Here is a 26,051-nt window from a genome sequence, read left to right on the forward strand (position 1 = left end):
AGACACACCCTAACCTCTCCTCTCCTCTCCTCTCCTCTCCTCTCCTCTCCTCTCCTCTCCTCTCCTCCCCAGCCTACAGACAGTGCAGGAGGTGCAGGGGGAGGAGCACCAGACTGTAATGGCGTCTCCTCCGTCATGGAGGTGTGTCAGGACTACTCGGCCGTGAAGGAGAACGAGGTCAGCGTCTCATTGGGCGAGACGGTGCAGATCCTGGCGGCCAATCAGCAGAACATGTTCCTGGTCTACCGGCCGGCCGACAGCCAATCGCCGGCCGCCGAGGGCTGGGTGCCGGGGCACGTCCTCAAAGCCCCGCCCACAAAGACCATAAAAGACTCTGCGTCCGCTTCCTGCTTCCTGGTGGGGGCGGCGGCGGCGGCGGCCACAGCCGACGCCCACAACATCAAGTAAGTCCCGCCCACAAAATCCCCCCTGGTTTGATTTTATTTAATTTTTTTCTCTCCAAAACCAAACACTCGGATTGGACGGCATGCTGAGCCTGTGGCTTTTTTTTTTCCTTTTGTTTGTTTGTTTTGATCCCACTCCCTCCCCCCACACACACACGTTTTGGAACTAACTATCGGAGTTCACAGACCCTTTTTTTTTTCTTTTTTTTCTCCCTTGTAATTTTAACCCTGGAGCACCCTCTCTCTGTCGGTACAGGAACTGTTTTTATTCCTTTTTCACTTTCACTTTTTTTTTACGGAAGTACAACTTGAAACATTTTTTTTTAAGCCACAGTCGCTCATCTCTGCAGCCCCCCCTAGTGGCAATTAGATAAAAACAAACTGGAGACTAAGACGTGAAAGCGAGAAAAAAAAAAAAAAAAAAAAGAACGAACGTTTCCTGACTGTGTGGATTTCAGACTCAATACAACGAGCACTGATGAGGGGAGATTAACCGGGACCTTATTTCAGTTCTAACCCTGTTCATTTGTGTATTATTATTATTATTATTAGTAGTAGTAGTAGTAGTAGTAGTAGTTTGTTATTACCCAAACAACAACAACAACACACACTGAGGTGTCCGGTGGGACTGTCAACAGGGAGTGCTGTTATTTGTATTATTGTTTGTGGCAATCTGTACAGATCTTTTTCTTTTTTTTTTTTGTAATTAACTGTTAATGAATTAATCAATTGTTGTTCTGTCACTGTTGGGATACTTTTCTATCTCGGTACACTTTTTTCTAGCTTCTTTTCTTTTCATTTTTTTCCCTTTTGGGGGGGGGGGGGGGGGGGGGCGAACGAAGTTTAAAGGGATATTTCATTTTCCAAAAAATCTAATTTTATCAGGATTTTACCTTCTCATACAAACTATTTTAAGTTTAACTCCTTCTGGTGACTGATATTGTCCTTCTAACGTGTTTTCTTTTTACAATTATCCACATACATTTATTTTATATTATTTTATACGTTTATAATTTTATTTTATGTATTCAATATGAGTCACCAGAACCAAGGACAGATGTTTTAACATGGTTAAAATGGAGTTTGAACTTATAATGGGGTTGTAAAGGAAGGCGGCATGTCTGATCAAATGAATATCAAATATGTAAATACTGAATCAAGCAACTTAAAAACTGTCTGGTTTGAAACACAGAAGCCTGAGTAAAAGGTTAAAATGATCCCAGACATTGTTGATAGTAAATAAATATCCCTTTAAGTTAGTTTCTCTCTCACTTTGTTTAATGTTTATTTATTTTTGTATTATTATTTTTTTTTTTTTTTTTTTTTTTTCATTTTGTTTAACTGTTTTCTGTCAGAAATTCACTGTACAAAAATCATGGACTTTTTCCTCTCCGGAACATCAGCTCTAGCACCCCCTAGATCTGGGAATGTTAATAATATTACGAAAATAGCAGATCTGCAAGTTGGATTTGATATTTTAGTTGAAGAGATATAGGGCATAGGGAGGGGTGTGGCTTACTGGTGCCACTAAAAATCTCCTATTCATTTTCCCCATAGACTTTTACAAAAACATTTATATCAACTATTCCAAGCCTAGAACCATAATAATCTATCTCTATAATATACGTGTGTGTGTGTGTGTGTGTGTGTGTGTGTGTGTGTGTGTGTGTGTGTGTGTGTGTGTGTGTGTGTGTGTGTGTGTGTGTGTGTGTGTGTGTGTGTGTGTGTGTGTGTGTGTGTGTGTGTGTGTGTGTGTGTGTGTGTGTGTGTGATTTACTTATATGATATACTACTATGAAAGGTTATAAATATCTTTGTAAATCTCTATGGGGGAAATTAATGGGAGATTTTTAGTGGCATCATTAGCCACACCCACTGTGATGCCCTTAGAGGGTTAAAAAAAGGAGGGCACTAAGTACAGAGATCTGTGAAGTCTCATTAAAGGGTTTAAAATATGTTCTTTTTTTTGCACTATTTAAGAAGAATGAAAAAAGAATCATGAATGAAATGACGTCAGGTTGTGCAATAATATTATATTTGATTTCAGTGGCAATGTTTTCAGCATTGTACTCTAGTCCAATAATAATAATGATGATTTTAAATGTATTTTAAATAATGTAAAAATAAACTTTTTGGACGCTGAGCATGTCGGTTAGCGCAGCGACACGGCATTGCAGTTATTTCCTGGTTTATCTGAGCTCCAGGAGGAAGTGATGACAGTTTGTAGTTCATATTTGTACATAAAACTACAACTCTCTGCTTTGTCTAGTGGAGATGGAGGGCGAATAAAAGTTGATAAAAAATGCCCACAACTTTCTTCTTTATCAGATAGTTGTCATAACAAAGTCGTGTTATAGTGTTTTTAGGTTTTTAGGTTAAATTGGGCATTTATAATCTTTGTTTAACACATTGGCCGCCATCATAGACAAAACCTCTATTTACCTTGTTTTTCTATCGCTGGTGGCGCGTGGACCGCCGCCGCACATGGTCGCCGCACTGTAACGTCGAGAAGAAATAATCCAAATCCAAGCGAGTATGTGTTACAGCCAAAATAACACAGTGTTGTTTTTCACAAAATGGGCAATGGAAGCATCAGGGGAAGAAACAAAGGAGTGAATGGATTGCAGATACATGGAACTCTATGGAGAAAATGGAGTCGAACAGCCGAGTTACATTGTGGGAATTGAAGTTTTTGACAGTTTAGCGCTCAACAGCGGCCCAGTAGGCACCTGGTAACCATGGCAACACGGCCACGATTTAAATGTCCTTACAGTGTGGAGGTCTGCCCGGCCGTAGATTGTATACACGCGCCCAAGACTTCCCTGTAAATGGAAACTAGCTAAACTTTAAGACTATTTTTAATATATATTGTTCCCTTCATCAGCCACTAATATTATTGTGCAGAGGTGTTTCCTTGCAGAAAGACACATCCATACATGGCCGTAATTTGGTTCTGTTCCACTGTTTATGTTGACATTCATCCCTTGGAGGGAATAGTCCCGTAGCCCCTGAGATGGGGTGGGATTAATTTTTTGCCTAAAATATTGTCTATATACATATCATGAAACCACTTGCTGACTAGCTGTCAGCATTGAACAATTCTTTATAGGGGGTATAGTCCAAGTAAACTAGATAATTTTGGACCTAGAATTTAAGTAATTATAATTATATATTCTTCTTCAGAGACTACTTCTATTAACTAATTTACTGCCATATCCCGAGGTTTCCAGAGTTATTCCCGTTGTTCCAGGCCGCCACGCCATAGTTTTCCTAGCTATTCGACTAATTAGATATAAATGAAAACAATCAAAAATCGGATCGCCAATACAAGGTGCTAAGTGCCCCAAAAATAGTGCTTCCGGTTTGGGCGTGGAAGCGGATATTATGCTTTTTTGGGGGGCGGGACAACACGTTTCTCTGTGCTACCAAAGATTTGTAATACTAAAGATAGGGCAACCTCATTGGATCCACTAGAGTGTGACATTGTACACAAAGCCCCCGCGAGAGTGTGTTGCTGGGACAGATAAAGGGCGATAATAAAGTTGGGTTTCTCCTTTTTTGTGTCGCTGAAAAAAGCCACTTTAGTATGACTATTATGTGGCTTGGGCCAATCGGGTCCAATATTTAGTTCACTGACCATGGAGCAAAATAATAGTTCAGAAGCTGTGTTTATGTTAGCTTTCTCATTGTAAATGAATAGACTCCAAACATGCTTCCGCCTCCTAAAAAGGTATCCACCTTTGTCACGCAGAAACAGGAAGTACGGGTCTGTTATGGCCTCTTGCTATCGCCCTCTTGGGTGCTACTCTCCCATGGATTCACTTCCTGGTTAGGCAACACTGCAGCCGGCGTAGCAACACAAGCATGGATTCTACTGGGTTTGTTTGTGTTTGCCAGCTGACCATGGCATGCATACCAGCCAGGTTTCACTTGTTTGTGTTTTGTAGTTTGTATTGTTGTAGTTTGTAGTTTTGTTTTGATTTCTACTAACCTCGCCGCTGTCCCGCTCCACCACACACTCCACAGAAGATCAAACGAATCAAATGTAAAAAAAAAAAGAAAGAAAGAAAGAAAGAAAGAAAGAAAGAAAGAAAGAAAAAGAAAAAACAAGAAGAAAACACCCTTGGTTTGAGTTCGATTTTTAACTTGAAATTTTTACTGCTGGTAAAACAAGACTTTGCCGATAGTTTACATTTTTTTTACTGTACCTTTAGAAATTGAAAATAATTTATACAAATTTTATACTTTTGAAAACTTGTGAAACTGGACATTCTGCATAATGACTACTTTTACTTTTATTTTGGTGCCAATACTTTTTTGTACTTGTACTCGAGTACATTTAGATTAACCGCAACCTTTGCTTATAAACCTTATTTCCGCATTGCGTTATTTTTTTATAGTTTTACTTTAGTAAAAAAAAGTACTTTTTCCACCACTGCCATTTCTGAACGTTTCAGTCACAGGAAAAAAACACAAATAGGATTGAGATACGGAAAGGTATGTTTCCTGTCTTTACCTGTTACCATTGTTTCCCTCTCTCTCTCTCTCTCTCTAAAGCAGTGTCTCTCCACCCTTTACATTTCCAGCATCATCTCTCTGCTCTGTAAAACAACACCCATTTTCAACCTCCTCTTCATCCGATTGGTCCTCACCAATGCTCATTATTACCGTATATATTAATCTTCATGAGATTGGTTCTCACTAATTCTCATTATAATATTAGGGAACAAAGCCGACTCTTTGTGTCTCCATAGGGAACAAAGCAGGCTCTTTGTGTCTCCATAGAGAACAAAGCAGGCTCTTTGTGTCTCCATAGGGAACCACTGCTGGTCATCTAATTATTGGCTTGGGAATGCAACGTTTTTTATTTCTTACCATTTAACCCTCCTCTGAGAGAGTGAGTTGACAAAAATGGTGCCATTTTATCATGAGAATGAATGAGGACCAAATATATGAAGATAAGGTTAATGATGAAGTGCTCCTTTAACTAAACGGATCAATCGGGGTGCGTTTAGACCATAGATATAAAAACCTAGACTCCTCATTGGTCGCTGCAGTTCATTGGAGCGACCTGTATAAAAAAGGGCAAGGCGGAAGTACGGAAGGCACGCTGCCACTAAAAGTGACTACTGGCCAATCACAGCACGTCTTTTCCGGGACTTCAGAATCTAGGGTGCGTTGGGATAAAGCAGACGACCAGAGTGCACACCAGTGCCCTCAGCTCCTATGTCCCAACGCCCCTGCCCCCGCCCGCCTCTGATTGGCCTACCTATAGATCGCCTGGGCCTCTGATTGGCCTACCTAGATCAGTGGTTCTCAACCTTTTCAGGCTGCGACCCCCAAAATGATCATATTTTAACTGGGGTCCCCCCCCCCCACCACCCTGACGAGCACTAAGAGTTGAGGCATTACATTTTGTATAGCACGGTTCTGTTGTGAAAATAGTTGATCTACATGCTCACAACGCCTCGCAACGTTGTGAGCATGTAGATCTGCTATTTTCACAATTTCTGCCGTTAATATATTACAAATTGGCCAATGTTTCATTTGTAATTTTAAAGGTATTGAAAAGTCACGTTAGAAATGTCCATAAACCCTCTATACACCTTATGTCGGTTTGTTTACTGTTGAGTGAGAAAACAACGTTGCACATTAAAGCTATACTGTGTAAGTTGCTCAACTAGTGGTCAGTAGCGTCCGCGTCTTTCGGCCGTTTTTCGCCGCGGACCGGGCCTCACACCCCCGCGTCACCCTGGTTCCTGTGCGTTCAGGCATTCCGGAGAAACGGAGTGTTTCACCCGAGTATAGATAGAGACACACGGGCGCCTACAAATATGGCCGCCCTATTGTGATAGCTAGCGACCCCACTTCAAGATGCGCTGTGATTGGCCGGCAGTGTATAACCCTCGCTGTGATTGGCCGGTAGTGTATGATGACGTCATTTTGCCGGGAAATCCCGCCCCTGTCACTGCTAGAAGAAAATATATAAAGAGAAGGCTTCAGAAGCTGAAAATAACGGAGTGGGTGTTCTAAAACTTTAGCGATTTAAGAGTTAGTTAAGACAATTTTAAGATTTGTTTTATAAAAAAAGTTACATGGTATAACTTTAAGTTAATCATCTGGGGACCCCCCACAATAATTTGGGGACCCCCCGGGAGTCCCGACCCACAGGTTGAGAACCACTGACCTAGATAACCCTGGGCCTCTGATTGGCCTACCTAGATCACCCTGGGCCCAAAGAACGTCCGTCTCTGTGACCCACGGGGGACGTTTGCCCTCCCCGCCCCTTTCTACGTCTGTGGATTAGACCCTCTGGGGGTCCATGGACCCCCAGAAAACCAATCCGTCCTGTCCTCTCATTGGTCATACTCTGAACTGCTTTCCTCTCATTGGTCATACTCATTGGTGTAAAGTAACTAAGTACATTTACTTAAGTACTGTACTTAAGTACACTTTTGAGGTATTTGTACATTACTTGAGTATTTCCAATTTCCAATACTTTTACTTCTGCTACTCTACATCTTGGATTCAAATATTGCACTTTTACTCCACTACATTTATTTGAAAACTTTAGTTATTGTTACTTTAGGTGTAAATTATAATATTATAAAACACACATTAACCCACATTAGCCCTATTTTATACCTTGGCTATTTGAAAATAGCAGATCTACAAGCTTTTAGATCTGCTATTTTCAAACATTTAGTACTTTCATACTTTTACTCAAGTGCATTTTGAATTATGGATATTTCCTTGTAGCGGAGTACATCTACAGTGCAGTAGGCCTATTGATACTTTTACTTAAGTACAAAATGTGAGTACTTTTTCCACCTCTGGTCATACTCTGAACTGCTGTCCTCTCATTGGACATACTCTGAACTGCTTTCATCTCATTGGTCCAACCTCTGATCTGCTGTCCTCTCATTGGTCATACTCTGAACTGCTTTCATCTCATTGGTCCAACCTCTGAACTGCTGTCCTGTCATTGGTCATACTCTGAACTGCTGTCCTCTCATTGGTCATACTCTGAACTGCTTTCATCTCATTGGTCCAACCTGCTACACCAGGAAGGTTTGTTTGCTTCTCTTCTGATTGGTGGATTATTGTTTGACTTCCTGTCCTGAACAGGAAGTCCGTGTCGTGGAACACGCTGCGGGCCAGGAAGCGTGCGGAGGCCGTGGCCATAGCTGGGGCCAAGGGTCAGGAGGTCAACGGCTTGCTCCTCCCCCGCAAGCCCTCTGCCAAGGGGTCAAAGGGCAAAGTGAGTAGCATGCAGGCCTCCGACGCACGTTGATGTCACGTGCGTGTGCTAATTACCACTCCCCCAAACCTTCCAGTGACCCGCCGCCTCCTGCATCGTTTCACGTGTGTGTGTGTGTGTGTGTGTGTGTGTGTGTGTGTGTGTGTGTGTGTGTGTGTGTGTGTGTGTGTGTGTGTGTGTGTGTGTGTGTGTGTGTGTGTGTGTGTGTGTGTGTGTGTGTGTGTGTGTGTGTGTGTGTGTGTGTGTGTGTGTGTGTGTGTGTGCGTGCGTGTGCGTGTGTTCCCAGACTTCCAGTTAAATAAAGTTTGATTTGAGTTTGTGTTTAATTTTAACCCTCCTATGCATGATTTATTGATTAGACTTATGTGAAGTGTTTATTTTGTTTTTATTTGTAACGAACTGACGTTGATCTGTCTGTTGACCTATTGACTGACAGGACATTAAATGAGCTATAGTCAACTTTTTCATTGAAGGGCCGACACTTTCTATAGACTAGAATGTAAACAAAGTGTCGGTCTGACAATGGCCAAAATGATTATTTTAATAGAAACACATATATGAAGCTTATTTTTTTATAAAATATTTTCGAAACATTATTTTTATTTTAGCATCCGTTTTTCAAGAAAAAGTTGACTATAGCTCCTTTAAGTATCTGTCTGTTGACCTATTGACTGACAGGACATTAAAGGTGTATTCAGTGATAATGAAAGTGGCCGGGGGTCATCTTGTCACAGCGTGGAAATGTTTAGTTTTTTATAGATTTTCTACACCATTATAATGTTCTCGTTTTGATCATTTGACCCAATCACTGAATATCGGTAGGCCTACGTCTCCAGCTTCAGGATATGTATGATACTGATTTACTACGAGACTGTGGCATTTTATGAGTTCAGTAGTTTACAATCTAGGCATTTAGCAGACGTTCTTAATTCAGAGCGACTGTGGTTCTCAACCACATCATAACTAAACATCATAACATAACTACGGCCATACTCTACCCTGATTGGTCGAGGACTGGCTGGCCACCTCAGAAAACGGAATCTAGCTATGCTCGTTACACGGGCCATGGTGGAAGGACCCCCAAAATTACAAAAAAATCAATTTGGCCGCAGACCCCCATCTCAAAATATGTTGTCCCAGGGACCCCCCAGAAGCAAATATTTGAGTTACAAATGTTCGCTTTTAAAAAAACGTATATTCAAAGATTTGCACACATTCAAAAAAAAAAAAGCAGATATACAAGCTTGCAGCGCGGCACTCAGTGACATGCTGTGAGCTTGTACATCTGCTATTTTTCAATAGATAAAGCTAAAATAATGGTTAATGTGGCTCAAATCTAAAGTGACACATATTTGCGTCCCCAGTCTAAATTACTTTTTAACTGGAGGAAACGCCAGGACAGAGACAGGCTCTAGGGTGGGCGGGGCCATCTGCCTCCACCGAGTCGGGGGGACAGAAAGAGAGAGAGAGATACAGGCAAATACAAGTAGTATCTGTACTATAATAGTGTAAGATATTATGTAATATGATATGGTTTAACAATAATGTTAAACAGCATATAATGGTAGAATATAAGAATGTTAAGAGAATAGGCCTATACAATATAAAAAATATACAATATGGTATAATAAAATATAGCGGCAATCCACAGGTGGTTAGTGTGGGGAATTTTTAGTTTAAAAAAAAAGTTATAACATTTTGAATAAGGTAACATAACAAAATGTGAAAAAGGTGAAGGGGGTGAATACTTTCATTTTAAAGAAGAGAATGAGGTGAGACAAGAGCACCACTTAGTGGTGCAGAGCTGCACTGCATATAGTTCATGTCCAGAAGTTCTTAGTGCAGGGGTCTTCAACAGGAGCTCCGGGACCCCTAGGTGGTCCTCAGAGTTACTACAGGGGGGCCACCAAATTCTTGTGTGATAGGATAATTCTTTTAAACAACTTGAACCCTCACATCCGTATTCTGAGGAGAGATTTAGCTAAGAATAGCAGATCTACAAGCGCGTTGAGAGCTTGTAGTTATGCTATTTTTGGCAAATAGGTTTGGTGTAGAGGTAAAAAAGAGCAGACCAAGTACATAGTGAAAGGTCAAGTTTACAAAATATTGATGATCCATCCATCCATCTTCAACCGTTTATCCGGAATCGGGTCGGGGGGGGTAAAGCCCTTTGCACACAGGACAGTTGCGTTTCTTCCGTTTGCTGTATGAATAAAACGCATTGGATTTGGTGTGCAATGCTGTGCGGAATCGGCACTGCGGATTCCAAAAGGAGTCATAAAATTCGGAGCCGGTGTGCATGAGGTCATAGAGAATCATTGTTTTCTTTTCAAAAAATTATATTGTCCGTTTTATCCGTGCGGTTAAACGCGCCTGTGTGCAAAGGGCTTAACAGTTCCAACTGAGACTTCCAGATTTCCTTATCCCGAGCAACTATACTGAGGCGTTCCCAAGCCAGTGTGGAGATGTAATCCTTCCACCTGGTCTTTAGTCTGCCACGGGGTCTCCTCCAAGCGGGGCTTGCATCGAGGACCTTCCTAGGAAGGCGCTCGGGGGGCATCCGTACTAGATGCCCGAACCACCTAAGCCAGGGGTGTAGAACTCATTTTGGGGTGAGGGCCGCATTGGATGAAAGGTGATGAGGGCCGCAACCAGTTGCGGATCGGATGGCATGCACACGCACGCACATGTTCGCTCTGTTTTTCTTCCTGTCGTCTCAGCCACTGCTATAGCTAGCAGTATAGCAGTATATCATTTTACAAATTGTGTTCATTATTAAGTAAAATAGCTACTTTAACTAGAAATACTGTTCCTTCGAAACAGTGTGGGCTCGGTTCCAACCCAACAAATAGGATACTTTAAGGTACTGTAAGGTACAGTACCTTACAGTATTGTACTGTACCTTACTATACTGTACTGCACCTTACTGTACTGTACTGTACTGTACTGTACTGTAACTTACTGTACTTTACTGTACTCTACTGTACTGTACTTTACTGTATTCTACTGTAACTTACTGTACTTTACTGTACTCTACTGTACCTTACTGTACTGTACTCTACTGTACCTTACTGTACTGTACTGTACCTTACTGTACTATACTATACTGTACTCTACTGTACCGTACTGTACCTTACTGTACTGTACTCTACTGTACCTTACTATACTGTACTTTACTGTACTCTACTGTACTTTACTGTACTCCACTGTACCTTACTGTACTTTATTCTACTTTACTGTACTTTATTGTACTTTACTGTACTCTACTGTACCTTACTGTACTGTATTGTACTTTACTGTACCTTACTGTACTGTACTCTACTGTACCTTTCTGTACTGTACCTTTCTGTACCTTACTGTACTTTACTGTACTCTACTGAACCTTACTGTACTTTTACTGTACTCTACTGAACCTTACTGTACTGTACATATTATATGTGTTCTAGATCTACATTTTTGATTCTGTGTTTGGGAACCAGCAACTGTCAAATGGACTCCAACTGTAGTGGAGTATATTGAGTGCATATACTGTAGGCTAACAATCCCAGATCACATATGTCCTCCACTATGTCTATAACCAAGGCGTTCTTCTATGTGGCCACTCCAGACTGAGGAGTGGAGCATGGCTTTTATTGTGTTTGTGGATCTGACTTGGAAATGCATTGGTTTTGATATCTCCCTGACAACCAACAACAACCACTAATATGGCTGACTGTCCCTGCGGGCTCTAGGATATATGGCTATGGGATTTACATCCCATCGCCCGGACTTGATTCTTGATCACAGCTGTGTAATCAGTAGAGTGGAGAGGGACATTTATTTATAGTTTTAACTATAACTATAGTTTTATACATCACACAGCTTAGACATTTGGATCAAATCAGAGAGCAGACCTGTGTGAACGCAATGATATAGATAGCATATCTGAAGTGTGAACACTGCAGCCACAGCGCCTTAACATAAACATGGGTCTATTATCCTTCTCTCCACTCTGGGGACCCATTGGAAATGCATTGGGTGCTTAAAGTTAAACATTTTTATTTTTTTATAATTAAACTACAAAACATTTCAAAAAGAAAAATACACGCACACTTGTCCTCAGTAAGCTGAACACATAAAAATTTGAATGGTGTTGAAAGGTGTAAGCGTTTAGGAGATGAAGCGCGCCAAAGTTTTAGGATACTGACTAGTATAGAAATAAATAATGAAGATAACATACGTGTGCTCGCCTTTAGGCGAGCCCACAATTATTGGTATTACAGTTACAGTTAGGTACGAGAGATGCTATTTGTTTAAAAGAGTAGTTCATCCCCAAAATGACTTTTTTTTTTCTTTGATTACTCACGCCATGGAGACTTGAGTTCAATAATATATTTTTATTTTATTTGTCGCATTACTAAGACAAAAATGTGATAATAGTACACTTCCCCCCATTGATTCCGGATGGGGAATCCATCCGGAATCAATAGGCATACATTTATTGTAATCAAATTTCTGTTTTAGGAATGAGTCTCCATTGGCTCCATGGCATTTTGGGGGTGAACTACTCCTTTAAGAAGTGCCAATAAGAATAAACCATTTGATAATAGAATAATTCAATTCCTGATAGTCTCTGCAATAATTTGTAAATGGCTACAATTTTTTTTATTGATGCAGGACAATAATTATTTTTATTGTATTTTATTTTAACCCTTTCCAAGCCACGGGGAGCCCCTTAATGTTAAAACCGTACTATATCGAACTTCCTAGGGGGGGAGGGGCAGCCAATCGTCTTTTCCCGTACTTTCCCGTATTTACCGAAATAAATGATTTTCATCCGAAAATCGGCGATCGTCTAACCTTCCCTAGTCACCACTCGTGCATCGATAGCTCATGGCTGGGCTGAGATGAAGCAGAAGTGATGTCATTGGCCTTTCCTTTTCCAAGGCACATTATCCCATTCGGTTACTGTCTGTACGCTGGTGCTTGTACAGCAGCCATGCTAGGGGCTATGCTAGCGAAAATTTTCAGTTCTGATCTTGAGTCACACATGGATTAATTGCGGGGACATTTACGTGAACGGATCGCGCACGCGAAACGCACGGGGAGATCGATGATCGGCCAAAACACCCATTCTATCCCAACGGAGATCGAGAAAATCACGGTGAGTTACTGACCTGGGAAAAAAAAAAAAGAAAAAACAACGGCGCTGTTCAAGATGGAGGGGCTGCGGGCTCATGTTTATAAACTCACAATACAATAATAGAAATTTCATGGCTAATCTACCAACCCCCATTCTATTTCGACTTAGAAAGTGTTAAGTAATGAACAATAATGGCATATTCAGAAAATATCAGTGAATAATACAACTTTTACATTTTATTATTATTATATTTTTTAAAATAAGTTATTTTCTTAACAACATTAATTTCCATGTCTAATATGTGTAATCTTTGAGTACAGTTTGAATATTGTAGGTATGTTCAGGAATTATTCATAACCAGACCACCCCATTCCTAGCAATGCTGTCATCTTCAGACAAAGAGAGCTGATCACTTAACATCAGAGAGAGAGAGAGAGCTGATCACTTAACATTCCAATCAATCAACTCAATCACTGCCAGCTGGTGGGAGAAACCTAGCCCGCAGTGAGCAGGCATTAGTTAGGTTAATTCTTAAATAAATCATAACTCTTGACAAGAATGGGCTAGAGACTTACTTTTTTTTCTAAATGCTCAGAAATGTATGCTCTACGTATGTATGTTTGACATCCCTGACCTAAGCTGACTCCTTTCCAAGTATAGGAGCAGCGGTTATACTCCAAAGTGGTTAAATGTCTGAAAAAACACATTAACGCGAATCCAACATACGTAGACTGATGGCAGTGCTGTCAAACAAGTCTGAATCCATCTATGAAACTTATGAAAATCGGCATCACACATTTATACAATATATAGAGGGGGTCCCTGCTTCATCTCACACTCAGCTAATGGGTCCTTGGCCTGAAAACGTTGAAGACCCTGTCTAGTCGGAGGCCTTAGGATCTTTTCCCGCTAATCAGTCTAAAAGCGTCAAATTTTGCACAGATGTAGCCCAACGCATGCTCTAATGATTTAGCTAGGGCGCCACAGCGGCCAAATCAAGTTGGGCTCCCATCGACTTTCTATACAGGAGGAAAATACCCAGAAAAACATTTTTTTTCTGGGTATTTAAATAGGATGTGAGGGGTCTAACTAGGGGTTTGTCATGATGCTGAATCCATTGCAAGCATTTGTTTTGCACAAAAAACATGGCCCCAGAAAACGCCCACAAAACTGTGAAAAGTGATGAATCATCACTTTCCATCACTTTTCATTAATAAACCATCGTTTTCTGGGGCAAAAAAAAAGAGTGCAAAAAAGAATATATGTACTTTTTAAGCGAACATTTGTAACACAAATTTTGCTTCTGGGGGGTCCCTGGAACTAAATATTTTGAGATGGGGGTCCGTGGCCAAATACATTAACTTTTTGGGGGTCCTTCACATGAAAATATTTGAGCACCACTGACATAGAAACATAGGTTTTTCAAAAAAACCTTAGAAGGATTTGAAATACTCTGCACAAATTTTACTGTTTTTCAAAAAATAGCAGATCTACAATCTCTTATCGCGGCACACAATAGTGTCAAGGTGTCAGTGTCTTTGTTCCTAGCCAGGTTGACTGCTAGCCTGGGTGCCAGCATGCTACTACGTTCTGCTGGATATTTGTTTTATCACTTCGCTACTCAGTCTGGACAGCTCCTATCTCCAAGAGGAGGTGGTTGGACATAGAACACGGCTGGAATCCAACCGTGGCTTCTTATTGGTCTGTGGTGCGGACTGCGGAGCATGACAAATACACCAGTGTGTATTGGCTGGGCAGGCTGGCTGATGACGTAGCTACCCTAACCCTACTCTGATTTGTTGGAACAACATCCAATGAGCAACAACGTCGCCTACGTCGAATCCACGGAACGTAGCGTAGCAGGCTGGTATTCAGGCTACTATAATACTATGACCAAAAACGTTCTCTCTCCTCTCCTTTCCTCTCCTCTCCTGTCAAGGAGTCGGACTGCTCAGAGGAGTCAGACTGTGATGATGACCTAGTGCCCAAAACAGGCATGGAGGTACACACACACACACACACACACACACACACACACACACACACACACACACACACACACACACACAGCGTAATTTGCATTATATCCAGGATGTATTCATTAGATGATCATTATCATGTGATCAATCCTATTCTCTATACTGACCAGCCAGGGCGCCTGGTGGAGTTTTTGTCAGTCCGTTGCTCTCCCCAGGTTGGCAGAGGGAGCGCAGCGTACATTAGACACACCACACTGACACTGGGGGGGAAAAATAATACGTTACAAAAATAGTGGGATAAAAATGTAGGAAATAATAACATGTCATTAACATAACATGTCATTAACATGCTGCCTGGTTTCTCCTATAGCTGTTCAACCCCAACTTCATCCAGGAAGGTAAGAGAGAGAGTGTGTGTGTGTGTGTGTGTGTGTGTGTGTGTGTGTGTGTGTGTGTGTGTGTGTGTGTGTGTGTGTGTGTGTGTGTGTGTGTGTGTGTGTGTGTGTGTGTGTGTGTGTGTGTGTGTGTGTGTGTGTGTGTGTGTGTGTGTGTGTTTCAGTGTCAGACAGTTATAGAACATATTCCCATGGCGGCCATCTTAAATTAATTAAATGCCACCCTGGTCTGTAGCCACTCCCAAGACAGCATGATCCTTATCATGATTATTTAAAGTCTAGTGTCTATAGTTTTACTGATGTTCCAGTGTCCAGTAGGGCTGTAACCGAACATATAGGTTTGGACGTTTGTCTTTATGTTGGAAAGTTCTAAATTAATGGGTTCCGTTTTTTTCTTTTCTTTTTTATGTATATCATCTCTTCTGGCCGAATGGAAGTTTGGTTTGGCTAATAATAGGCAATTTAAGCTGCCCATTTCTACTACTGCAACGCGATGCGGAACAACGGCTGCTATGACGTAGTCACCGTACAGTCAAAATCGTTAAAGGAGTGGTGACACCGGCCGAAATTTAACATTATGGTACAGTAGGTCACGTGGTCTTTGTTGAAACGGTTTGGAAAGGGGGTGGAGCTCAAAGTATGCAGTACAATCAACAGCCTATTCTCTGACTGTGTTGCTGCCGACACGCCCATACAGCTACTGTAGCTGTATGGGCGTGTCGGCAGCATCATTTGATTGGATAATTTAACATGGGGGTACATGACATCATTAAAAAAAAATGCTAATTTGATAGCCATAATTAGCTGTTTTGGCCGTACGTGTCACGCCCCCTTTAAGCAAACAGCCGTCGCTGACGGGGTCCCACCCCTATTACTGAACTCTTTGGTTCCCATGGCGACGCATCTACGCAGACGTAAACGCTATGTGGAAAGGGAGCTTCTGGGAGCTGCGACGGCAGCAGGTTTAAATATCGAGCGTTGATCATTTCCGGTTACCGTTGTCATCTGACGTAGCTGTCCAAAGCTTAAATTACCTAATATCACACGACGCAGCGGACGTAGAGTGCCGTGGAATTCTAAAGCTACAGTCCCATATAAACTTGTTTGATTAAATATAACGTGGCGTGGCACAGGCCTATGCAATGCTTTAGTGGCGTGGCACAGGCCTATGCAATGCTTTATAATGAGCGCTTGAGCCTCATTAACTGTTTATTTTTGCGTCGGGAAGAGCTGTGCGTAGCCTCATCCATCTCCCATTAAAGCTTGATTATATGTCATTTGAGTGTGTTGTGTCATGCTGAAAATAGCCGATCTGCAAGCTCACATAGCGTCTCATCTACAACGTGTTGAGAGCTTGCAGAGCAGCTGAAAATGACACGTGTAATTTCAGACGATAGGCTACGCAATGTAGCACTTTAAGATTTGTACAAATGTAAAGTGCGTTATAAATAAAATGTATTATTATAAATGTCGTCCCCTATAGGGTCTATAATGAATTGTAGCTGGTTAAACCTACAGTATGTTCGATGCTTCGATGGTTCGGTTTTATCCATTTAATTAAAAATCTATAATTCGATGGTCCGTTCGGAAAACCCCCCCTGAAGTTCGATTGTTTTTTTGGACCAATATTATATAAAATATATATATATTTAAAAGCATGGTGTGGCCCCTTTAAAACAGGCTTAGATTACAGCCCTAGTGTCCAGTGTCTAGTAACCTGTATTCTCCTCCGGTGTTGCAGTGGCCCCGGAGTTCCTGGTTCCCCTGGGGGACGTGGTGTGTGCGTTGGGAGAGACCGTGGTGCTCTGCTGTAAGGTGTGCGGTCGACCCAAACCCAGCGTCACCCTGAGAGGACCCGACCAGAACCTGGTGGTCAACAACGCACGCTTCTCCATCACTATCAGGTTAGGCCAGTACCCTTCTGTACAGCTCTGCTATTTTCTAAAGATGTTTATACATTGAAAATGGGACAATCTGCATAATGAGTACATTCACTTTTGGTACTTGGTACTAATTTTGATGCCAATACTTTTGAATTTTACTTCTAACAGAGTATTATCTATATTGCAGTATTGACACTTTTACTCAAATATTTGAGTACTTTTCCCACCACTTGTTGCAGGGACACGGGGGACATCCTGTTGAAGATCTGCAACCTGGTCCCTACAGACACCGGGATCTACACCTGCGTTGCCGTTAACAACCTAGGCCACGCCTCTTCCTCCGCCTCCATCAGAGTACAAGGTACTTCTCCTTTTGCACAAAGTAGTGCGATGCAAGATAGAGGGCGCCAGATCCCTTTGAGTCACACCCTACCACTATTTCCTGTTCACCCACAGAGCATTGATTTTAGTCATTTTCTCCATTAGATTAAAGTGCTTTCTTTTCACTTTTTTCAACTTGGGATGGTAAAAAGATGAGGCAGACAAATAAAATGTATTTTGACAAGTAATAAAAGTTGGAAAAAAGTGAAAAGAAAGCAATTTAATCTAATGGAGAAAACAGCTAAAATCAATGCTCTGTGGATGAACAGGAAGTAGTGGTAGAGTGTGACTCAAAGGGATCTGGCGCCCTCTATCTTGCAGTGCACTACTTTGTGCAAAAGGTAGATTACATTTACCAGATTACATGTTCATACTTACAACATATAATAGTACATTCAAACCTTATGGTAGAAAATCCATTCATTTCCCGCCTCTTCAAATGCAACGTTGTAACGATTCACCCGCGCGCCGGAGGCAGAGACGCAGCTTCATTATCCAACTGAAACCTAACGACACGCTCACCATTAATCAGGAGTCTGGTTTGGTTCCATGCAACATAATTTATACATTTATAAATATTTTCGGAAACTCGATAATGGATGGGTGGATATGTGGTACCGCTAAATGGCTGCCACTGCTATGCCCTATACGGATGGACGGACGGACAGACAGACAATTATTGCGAAAGAGGGATGGACTCATGGAATGTGTGTTGTGCTTCAACGTGTCTTGTTGTGATTGGTCCATCCAGGTATCCCAGCAGCCCCCTCTAGACCGGTAGCCCAGGAGGCTAGCAGCACAGCGGTCGTCGTACACTGGCTCCCCCCACTGGCCGCGTCCGCTAACTGCACCGTTAGCAGCTACGCTGTTGAGTTCAGACAAGAAGGTAATGAGAGTGTGTGTTAGGACAGCTCCGCCCTAAAAAACATCTAGGCTCATTTTCTTACTTACGGTATATTGATCCAAAATTACTGTTCATGAGGTCTATTAGGCACAAATGCCCCTGTTGTCCAGTTTCCTCAGCAGCCTATAAGCCTATTACTTTTACACTATTTGTTGTGGTCAAAAGTGTTCTTTTTTTTTAACTTTCATTACAAACACATCCATGCCTTGGTTGTCCCACACAAGCCACCAGACTCTGCTAAACAGATGTTATGCTGTTATGTGTTTTGCCAAGTCCCGGAAAAGACCCACTTTGATTGGCAGTTGTGCCGAATGCTCACTTCAAAACATGATTTATGAGACAGTGGCTCACATGTAAAGTGTTCTGAGACAACTTGTTGTCATTTGACACTTTAAAACCCATTCTGTAAATGTCTTCTAAATCCCAGTATAACCGGTTTCTTTAAAAAAAACTATGTTTCTATATCATCAGTGGTGCTCAACCCCTTTCATGTCAACGACCCCTAGAATTATATGTATTTGACCGCGGAAATATTCTGTTCCAGGGACCCAGAGAAAGAAAGATTTGAATATTAATGTTTAGGCCTATATATATTTCTTTATGATTTCTCATTGAACTGAACTGACCCGTTGTGGGTGTGTCCAGACTCGTTGCTATGGCAACCGGCTGTGTCCAGCACCACAGAGCTGTGTGTCCAGATTGATGAGCTCATCCCTGGAGGTCACTACCAGTTCAGGGTCACGGCCTCCAACCCCTGGGGGGTCGGCCCCCCGTCGCAGCCCTCTAACATGGTCACCCTGCCTAGCAACAGTAAGGACACTTTATTATTATTAACCACACTAATTGTTCTTGCCTATTTTACTCATCATCTGATGTAACCCATCACCCAATCAGACATTACGATACCTTCATATCGTGATGTCACCCTTTTCCCCCTCTCTGATTGGCTAACCACATTAGAGTCAACAGCAACCACACTCGCGATTTCCAATTGCATCTTTCTAGTTCTCTCTTTTTAGGGCAATACACTTGTTCCCTGTCTGAGTTTACGGAGTAACATTTAGCCAGTGACGTCACCTATATGCAGCTTCCTCATTGGCTAAATGTTACTCCATAAACTCGGTGACGTATGCTTACATGCAAAAATGGCAACCACACCTTTCTAGTTACCTCGGCAAGCGTAGCACGCAAGTACTATTTTCGGTGCCGTCTGTATCCGATCGACTACAAAGGCAGGGCCAATGAGGGAGCACCTCTCTTGGTGATGCCACTACCAAAAATAACCAGAGCGCAAGTTGGCACCTCGACAGAGGGCCAACTTGCCCACCCACATACATACAGACAGCACCGAACAGAACCGCAAGTAGTACATGCGCACTCTGCTGGCACAGAAGTAGGTCATATATGGCCACAAGCGCGCAAGTACTGTGATCGGCTGGGTATGTATGTCAGTATCCTTCTTTGTTTAAGCCTGTAGCCCAATCAGGGACTAGCATTTCTGGCAACGTCATCATTAACAGCCAATGAGGGACCAGCATTCCTGGTGATGTCACTGGCATTGCCAGTGGTGATGCCAGTGGTGAGCACACCTCATGGCGCCCTCTGCTGGTGCCCAAGTAGGCCATACATGGCCTACTTGTGCACAAGGTGCAAGTTGGCACCTCGACAGAGTGCAGTTCTAGTTAATATTATTATCGTAGCTGGGCGATAGAGATAAAATCCCAATTATCTTTTAACACATATGGTGCCAACCCCGAGTTTCCCGAGTTTGAAAAGGTACCCCCCCTGTGCCAACCCCGAGTTTCCCGAGTTTGGGCCGTTTTTGAAGATTTTTTTTTTTTGACCTTCAGAAATGTATTAGGCATGATCGCGATCGCAAAATTCATGTTTAATCCCCATACCAACCCATTCTTTCAAACATGGCAGCCATGTTTGTTTACATCTGAAGAAAACATAATGGCTGGTTAATCATGAATGCCTGAACGGATTTCCAAGCGGATTTTTTTGTTTGAAAGCTGTGAACAGTGTGCACACACGTGGTGCATCATCTAGGCATGGGCGTGCACGATCCGTGCGCTATAAATTACATGGAAGTCTATGGAGACCATGGCATCGCGGGACATTGAAGAGAAAAAATCATTGCAACTTTTAATGGTAACAAATAGAGAAATGGATGACTTACAACAATGCTCCTGTCTGTCTGTCTGTCTGTCTGTCTGTCTGTCTGTCTGTCTCATATAGATTCTGCCTACGATGGCAGTGGCGTCCAATGGAAGGACAACTTTGACTCTCACTTCTCTGAGATCTGTGAGATAGGAAGGTAACGCTCCTTCCTCTGTCCCTCTGTTCCCAAACCCCATGTCCCTCTGTCCTTGTCCCAGGACTAAAGAACTACTTACATATAAAACACAATCACAATGATTTCTCTGTCCATCATTCTTGTCCATTTCAGAGGAAGGTTTTCTGTGGTGAAGAAATGTCTGAACAAGAACAGCAAGAAAGAGGTAGGGAGGGATGGAGGGAGGGAGGGAGGGATGGATGGATGGATGGATGGTTGTATTGGTGTGTGTGTGTGTGTGTGTGTGTGTGTGTGTGTGTGTGTGTGTGTGTGTGTGTGTGTGTGTGTGTGTGTGTGTGTGTGTGTGTGTGTGTGTGTGTGTGTGTGTGTGTGTGTCTGTGTGTGTGTGTGTACTCAGGTTGTGTATTTTGGTTGTATTGGTGTCTATGCGTGTGTGTGTGTGTACTCAGGTAGCGGTGAAGTGTGTCAGTAAGAAGATGCAGAAGAAGGAGCAGGTTTCCCATGAGGCCGAGCTCCTCCGCCACGCCCAGGGTGACCAGGTGGTGGCGCTGTTGGACACCTATGAGACGCCCAGCTGTCTGATGCTGGTGCTGGAGCTGTGAGTGCACGCATGCACACACAAACGCACACACACACACACACACACACACACACACACACACACACACACAGACAGACATATATTATCTGGCAGGTTAGATTTTGGGCTCTGTGGCAGGATCGGATTTTCAACCAATGAGAGAACAGTAACCAGCCAACCAATATGAGAACAGAACCAACCAACCAATGAGAGAACAGAACCAGCCGATCTGTGCATTTTTTCCTTTTCATCAAAACAAAAACAACAGTTGAGGCGATGACAGCATGGCTCCAAAGAAAAGCATGGCTCCAAAGAAAGTCACGCAGAAACATACCACATTGACCTGTGTGTGTGTGTGTGTGTGTGTGTGTGTGTGTGTGTGTGTGTGTGTGTGTGTGTGTGTGTGTGTGCGTGTGTGCGTGTGTGCGCGTGCAGGCTGGAGGACGGTCGTCTCCTGGACCATCTGATTGGTCAGGAGCAGCTTCTGGAGGAGAAGGTCTCCTTCTTCATCAGAGAAGTTCTGGAGGCTCTGCAGCACCTACACACCTGTAGGGTGGCCTACCTGGACCTCAAGGTAGGCCTGGGGGGGGGGGGGGGGGCTGGGCCTTTTGGTAAAAATATCGAAAATAGCAAACTTCCAAGGTCGGCTATTTCCGTTACTTGACACCACAATGAACTAGGCATAATCAAGTCAATACTGGAGATGTGGCGTAACAGCATGGATTTCTACATAGAGAGGGCAATTCTTCAACATAAGATGCTGAATTCAAGATCAGCAGAGTTTGGACAAGGCAATTCTCTTGAATGCTGCCTTCAGTTATGGCTTGGGAAGAGGGCATTGGCATTTCTTTCACCATAGTTAAAACTGCATTCATGGTCTGGAGAGGGTACTTTTTACAGACGGATAAAAGGGCAGGGGCTCAAGCCCCCTTTGATGTCTGTGTGCACGTGTCTGTGTGCACGTGCCTGTGTATGTGTTGAAATCGAGTCTCGCGGTCCTTCCGGGTGCCCGTTCACTTGCATTCAACAACGGAAGTGGCGCGAGACTCGGCGAGAGGCGCGATTTCAGCGGCAGTTCACATTTTTACTACAACAATTGTTAGGGAACCCCTGACGGACCTACTCACAGGATGTGGCGGTTTGCATACTTAACTGCGACCTTTGGTCACAATAAACTAACTCTCTTTGTCTCCTCGTGCAGCCAGAGAACCTCCTGGTGGACCTGCGTTCCTCCTCCTCTCCCTCGGTGAAGCTGGTGGACTTCGGAGACGCGGCGCGGCTCTCGACGCGGCGCCCCCGCCACGCCCACCCGTTGCTCGGCAACCCCGAGTTCGCGGCGCCCGAGCTGGTGCGGGGCGACGCCCCCGTCTGGGCGGCCGCCGACGTGTGGGGCGTGGGCGTGCTGGCCTACGTGGCGCTCAGCGGCGTGTCGCCCTTCCTCGACGAGTCGCCCGAGGAGACGTGCGTCAATATCTGCCGTCTGGACTTCTGCTTCCCCGAGCAGGTTAGAATATTTTGGGATGTTTTAATTAATAAAATATATATTTTTTTCTGATTCAGTGACTTTTCATACCCGCTGTTATTGTGAGCAACAGTAAAGCATCAGAACCAGCCAGTGGAGATTATTGCCTTCTCACGAGACTTCCAGGCCGGCTGGGCTCCCCTATAACTCTATGGGGCTCCCAGCCGGCCCGGAAGTCTTGCGAGAAGGTGAGAATCTCTCCTGGGCTGAGGAAGGAGGTAGGGGAGAGATCAACAGATCTCAGAACAGAGGCAGATGGAAATCCACCTAACCAGGTAGGAAGGTGTATGAAAACATGCAAATACAGGGGGTCATGTTTTGGTCTGAACGCCTCCTTTAACTCACTTACTGCCAATTAAAAATGCCCTCGAGTGGCATTAGTGCCAGCCCTCTCCATAGACTTCCATGTAATTTGTAGTGCACAGATCATGCACACCCATGCACAGATCATGCACCATGTTTGTGCAGGCTGTTCACAGCTTTCAAACAAAAAAAAAAGATTGGAAATCCGTTCAGGCATTCTTGAGATAATAGCCATTATGTTTTACATGTTATGTAAACAAAGATGGCTGCCCTGTATAAAGATGGGGTTGTATGGGGGTGGAACATGCAAAATCGCGATTGAAATCATGTTTACTAGATTTAATGGGGTCCAAAAAGATTACATTTTTTTTTTTTTTTTTTTTTTTTTTTTCTAAGTAAAAGTCGCCCAAAGTCGCTTGGCAGGGAAGCCCATAGTGAGAAAGTTGCTCTAAAAGTCGCCTGGCACTGTTTTAACATGAAAAGGTTGGAGAACCACTGATTCAGAAGAAGGATTTAGAAGTCGGGTCAAAGTGCACAAATTTTCACGATTTAAAAAAAATAGCAGATCTACAAGCTGACACGCTGTGAGCTTGTATATCTGCTATTTTTTAATAGTCAAAGCATAAAATAATGCTTAAAGTGGTTCAAATCTAAAGCGACACAGATTTGCGTTCCCAGTCTAAATGGCTTTAACTATAACAACCTTTGTTCCCCGAGCAGTACTTCGGTGGTGTGAGCCAGGCCAGCCAGGACTTTGTGAGGTGGGCTCTGCGCGAGGACCCCCGGCAGCGGCCCAGCGCCGCCGGCTGCCTGCAGCACCCCTGGGTGGGGCGCAGCGGCGGGGGCGGCGGCGCCGAGTACTACTCGCCCACGCCGCTGGACACGGCGCGGCTGGCCGCCTTCGTGGAGCGGCGGCGGCAGTGTCTGCACGACGTCCGGCCCGTCGCCAACGTCAAAGGACTGGTCAGCGGAGGACACACCATGTGACATGCCATGTGACACGCCATGTGACACAATGTGACATTTTAACTACGGGACTGCAGTGAACGGGCCAGGGTCATAGGGCACAGCAATGGCGCCCATTTCGTGGTGCCACCGATAGAAAACCCATTAATTTTTCCCCCGTAGAGATTTTCTGAAAATATTGATATGAATTATTTTAAAGCCTGGGAATCAAGGCATCCAGGATCCTGGTGAACCATGACCATAAAACCTTTGATTCTGTGTCAAAATATATTTAAATATTTAACTCTTTTACCGCGGAACGAGCACTCGTTTATTGTTTCACGTGTCCTCTGCGCCATAACGAGCATTCGCTCTTTTCACCGCCACAGCCTGTCTGAGCAGATGAGGGGTGGCGAGGGTGTGTACAGTAGCAGCAGCTCCAGTAACACTCGTCTGTAAATCTTCAGCGCACATAAACAATAATGGCGACGGGATCACTTCTCTGGTCGTTTTCTCAGCCTGGATCTACTTTCTCTATTACTATGTCTGAAAACTCCGTAATGGCGGCTCCCATAATGTTGTGGATTTTTTTCACTGCTACGTAATGGCTGCGCCCATAGTGGTGTTTTTTTTTTTTCACTGCTCCGTGAGCGAGGCAGACGACTTTTACACAAGACCGCGATTGGAAATAATGGATGGCTATTTTTCTATAAATTTGCAAAGGTATAAATCTACTTTGATGGCCGTGAGCAGACTGTAAACAACCTAAATGGCAGTAAAAGAGTTAACGATATTTTTGCGACCATAGGGTCGCATTTACTATGAAAACCTGCAGCTCACGCGCGTCAGTCAGTCAGTCACGCCTCATGTCACACTCCATATATGGCCAAGACAGAATTAATTTGCAAGTGTGACTTGCAGCATCCACACTTGGACATATTGTATCAATTTATTTTGTTTCAGCGCACTTCTCGCCCTTAGGGCGTCTTATTGGTATACAGTATTAAATACCCCTTTTTTTCGTTTTTTACATTATTATTATTACCAGTAAGACGCCCTAAGGGAAAAAACATGGGCGCGTGCACATGGACGTTTTGGCGTGCATACCCTTCTGCTGAGCTGGTCGGGTCATGACTGTGATGTTAGAGCAGGTCAACTATATCCATATATGGAGTCCGTGAGGTCAGATGTAGAGGTATTGTCCAGCTCCAATATGGTCATCTAGCCAGTGATATATATCGATGACATCAGGGATCTTCATATATGGGCATAAAAGGGATTCTAGGGAATACCCATATATGGACTTTTACATAGGTGATGTCACCTGTGATATCACCTGTGATGTCAGTGACAACAGAACCAACCCATAGACTGTAAAAATGTGTACTACTGACTGACTGACACTCAGCCTGAATTGACATTTCGTTTCACTTCATTATTCAGTCTGAGGTCGCTCCCACCCAGGGCGATTGCTGGGATGGGCATTGCCAAAGAGGCAGTCTTCTGCGATTGGTTCACTGTCTGACCAACACATGACGTAGTGTTGTTATGCTAGTGGCTAGCCTGTTGCTTGCGAGTGCTACTTGCTAACCAAAGAAACAGGCAGAATAGGAGCACTACGAACTAGTAATCAAACACAACATAACATGCCTGCTACTGGTGTTTCATAGCGAGATCAATACGATCGCATTTTTCCGCATTTTACCGCGACGCGATGTGCGGTACGGTACGGCGGCGCCGCCGGTTTACTTGGAAACGCACATGAGTTCTGGGAAATCCCCACCCACGCTGATCACAAGACGCTGATTCACGACGCTGATTCGCGTACGGATTTTCGAACGAGGAAGGCCTCTTCAATGAGAGGAATTCTAGACCCCTGAATCGCCAAAACAAAGATTTAAAGGGGTGTGGCTAGCGATTCAGGGTCTGGAACTAGGCTATGACTGACTGACACAGACAGACGGAGACAAGCTGCAACATTTCTCATGGTAAACTGCGACCTTTGGTCGCAACAAAACAATGCTATTATTATTATCATTTTACCCAGAATCAAAGGTGTTATGCTCATGAGTC

The 26,051-nt window shown here is 43.4% G+C and overlaps 1 protein-coding gene across 1 annotated transcript in view; it reads left to right on the forward strand.

Moving 5' to 3' along the window:
• kalrna (kalirin RhoGEF kinase a) overlaps window positions 1-24,020 on the forward strand; it is a gene marked incomplete at both ends in the record, with an annotated part of 160,617 nt that extends 136,597 nt beyond the window's left edge. The window contains 14 exons of the mRNA XM_080752719.1: window positions 73-404; window positions 7,533-7,665; window positions 14,727-14,789; window positions 15,137-15,164; window positions 16,903-17,065; window positions 17,284-17,405; window positions 18,177-18,311; window positions 18,975-19,139; window positions 20,571-20,649; window positions 20,782-20,833; window positions 21,078-21,226; window positions 21,644-21,782; window positions 22,410-22,712; window positions 23,754-24,020. Coding sequence (XP_080608845.1) covers window positions 73-404; window positions 7,533-7,665; window positions 14,727-14,789; window positions 15,137-15,164; window positions 16,903-17,065; window positions 17,284-17,405; window positions 18,177-18,311; window positions 18,975-19,139; window positions 20,571-20,649; window positions 20,782-20,833; window positions 21,078-21,226; window positions 21,644-21,782; window positions 22,410-22,712; window positions 23,754-24,020 — 2,130 coding nt within the window. The remainder of the gene's footprint in view (window positions 1-72; window positions 405-7,532; window positions 7,666-14,726; window positions 14,790-15,136; window positions 15,165-16,902; window positions 17,066-17,283; window positions 17,406-18,176; window positions 18,312-18,974; window positions 19,140-20,570; window positions 20,650-20,781; window positions 20,834-21,077; window positions 21,227-21,643; window positions 21,783-22,409; window positions 22,713-23,753) is intronic.
• Between the last annotated feature and the right edge of the window lie 2,031 nt (window positions 24,021-26,051).

The sequence above is a fragment of the Nannobrachium achirus genome (assembly GCF_963921795.1).
Source record: "Nannobrachium achirus genome assembly, chromosome: 22".
NCBI lineage: Eukaryota > Metazoa > Chordata > Actinopteri > Myctophiformes > Myctophidae > Nannobrachium > Nannobrachium achirus.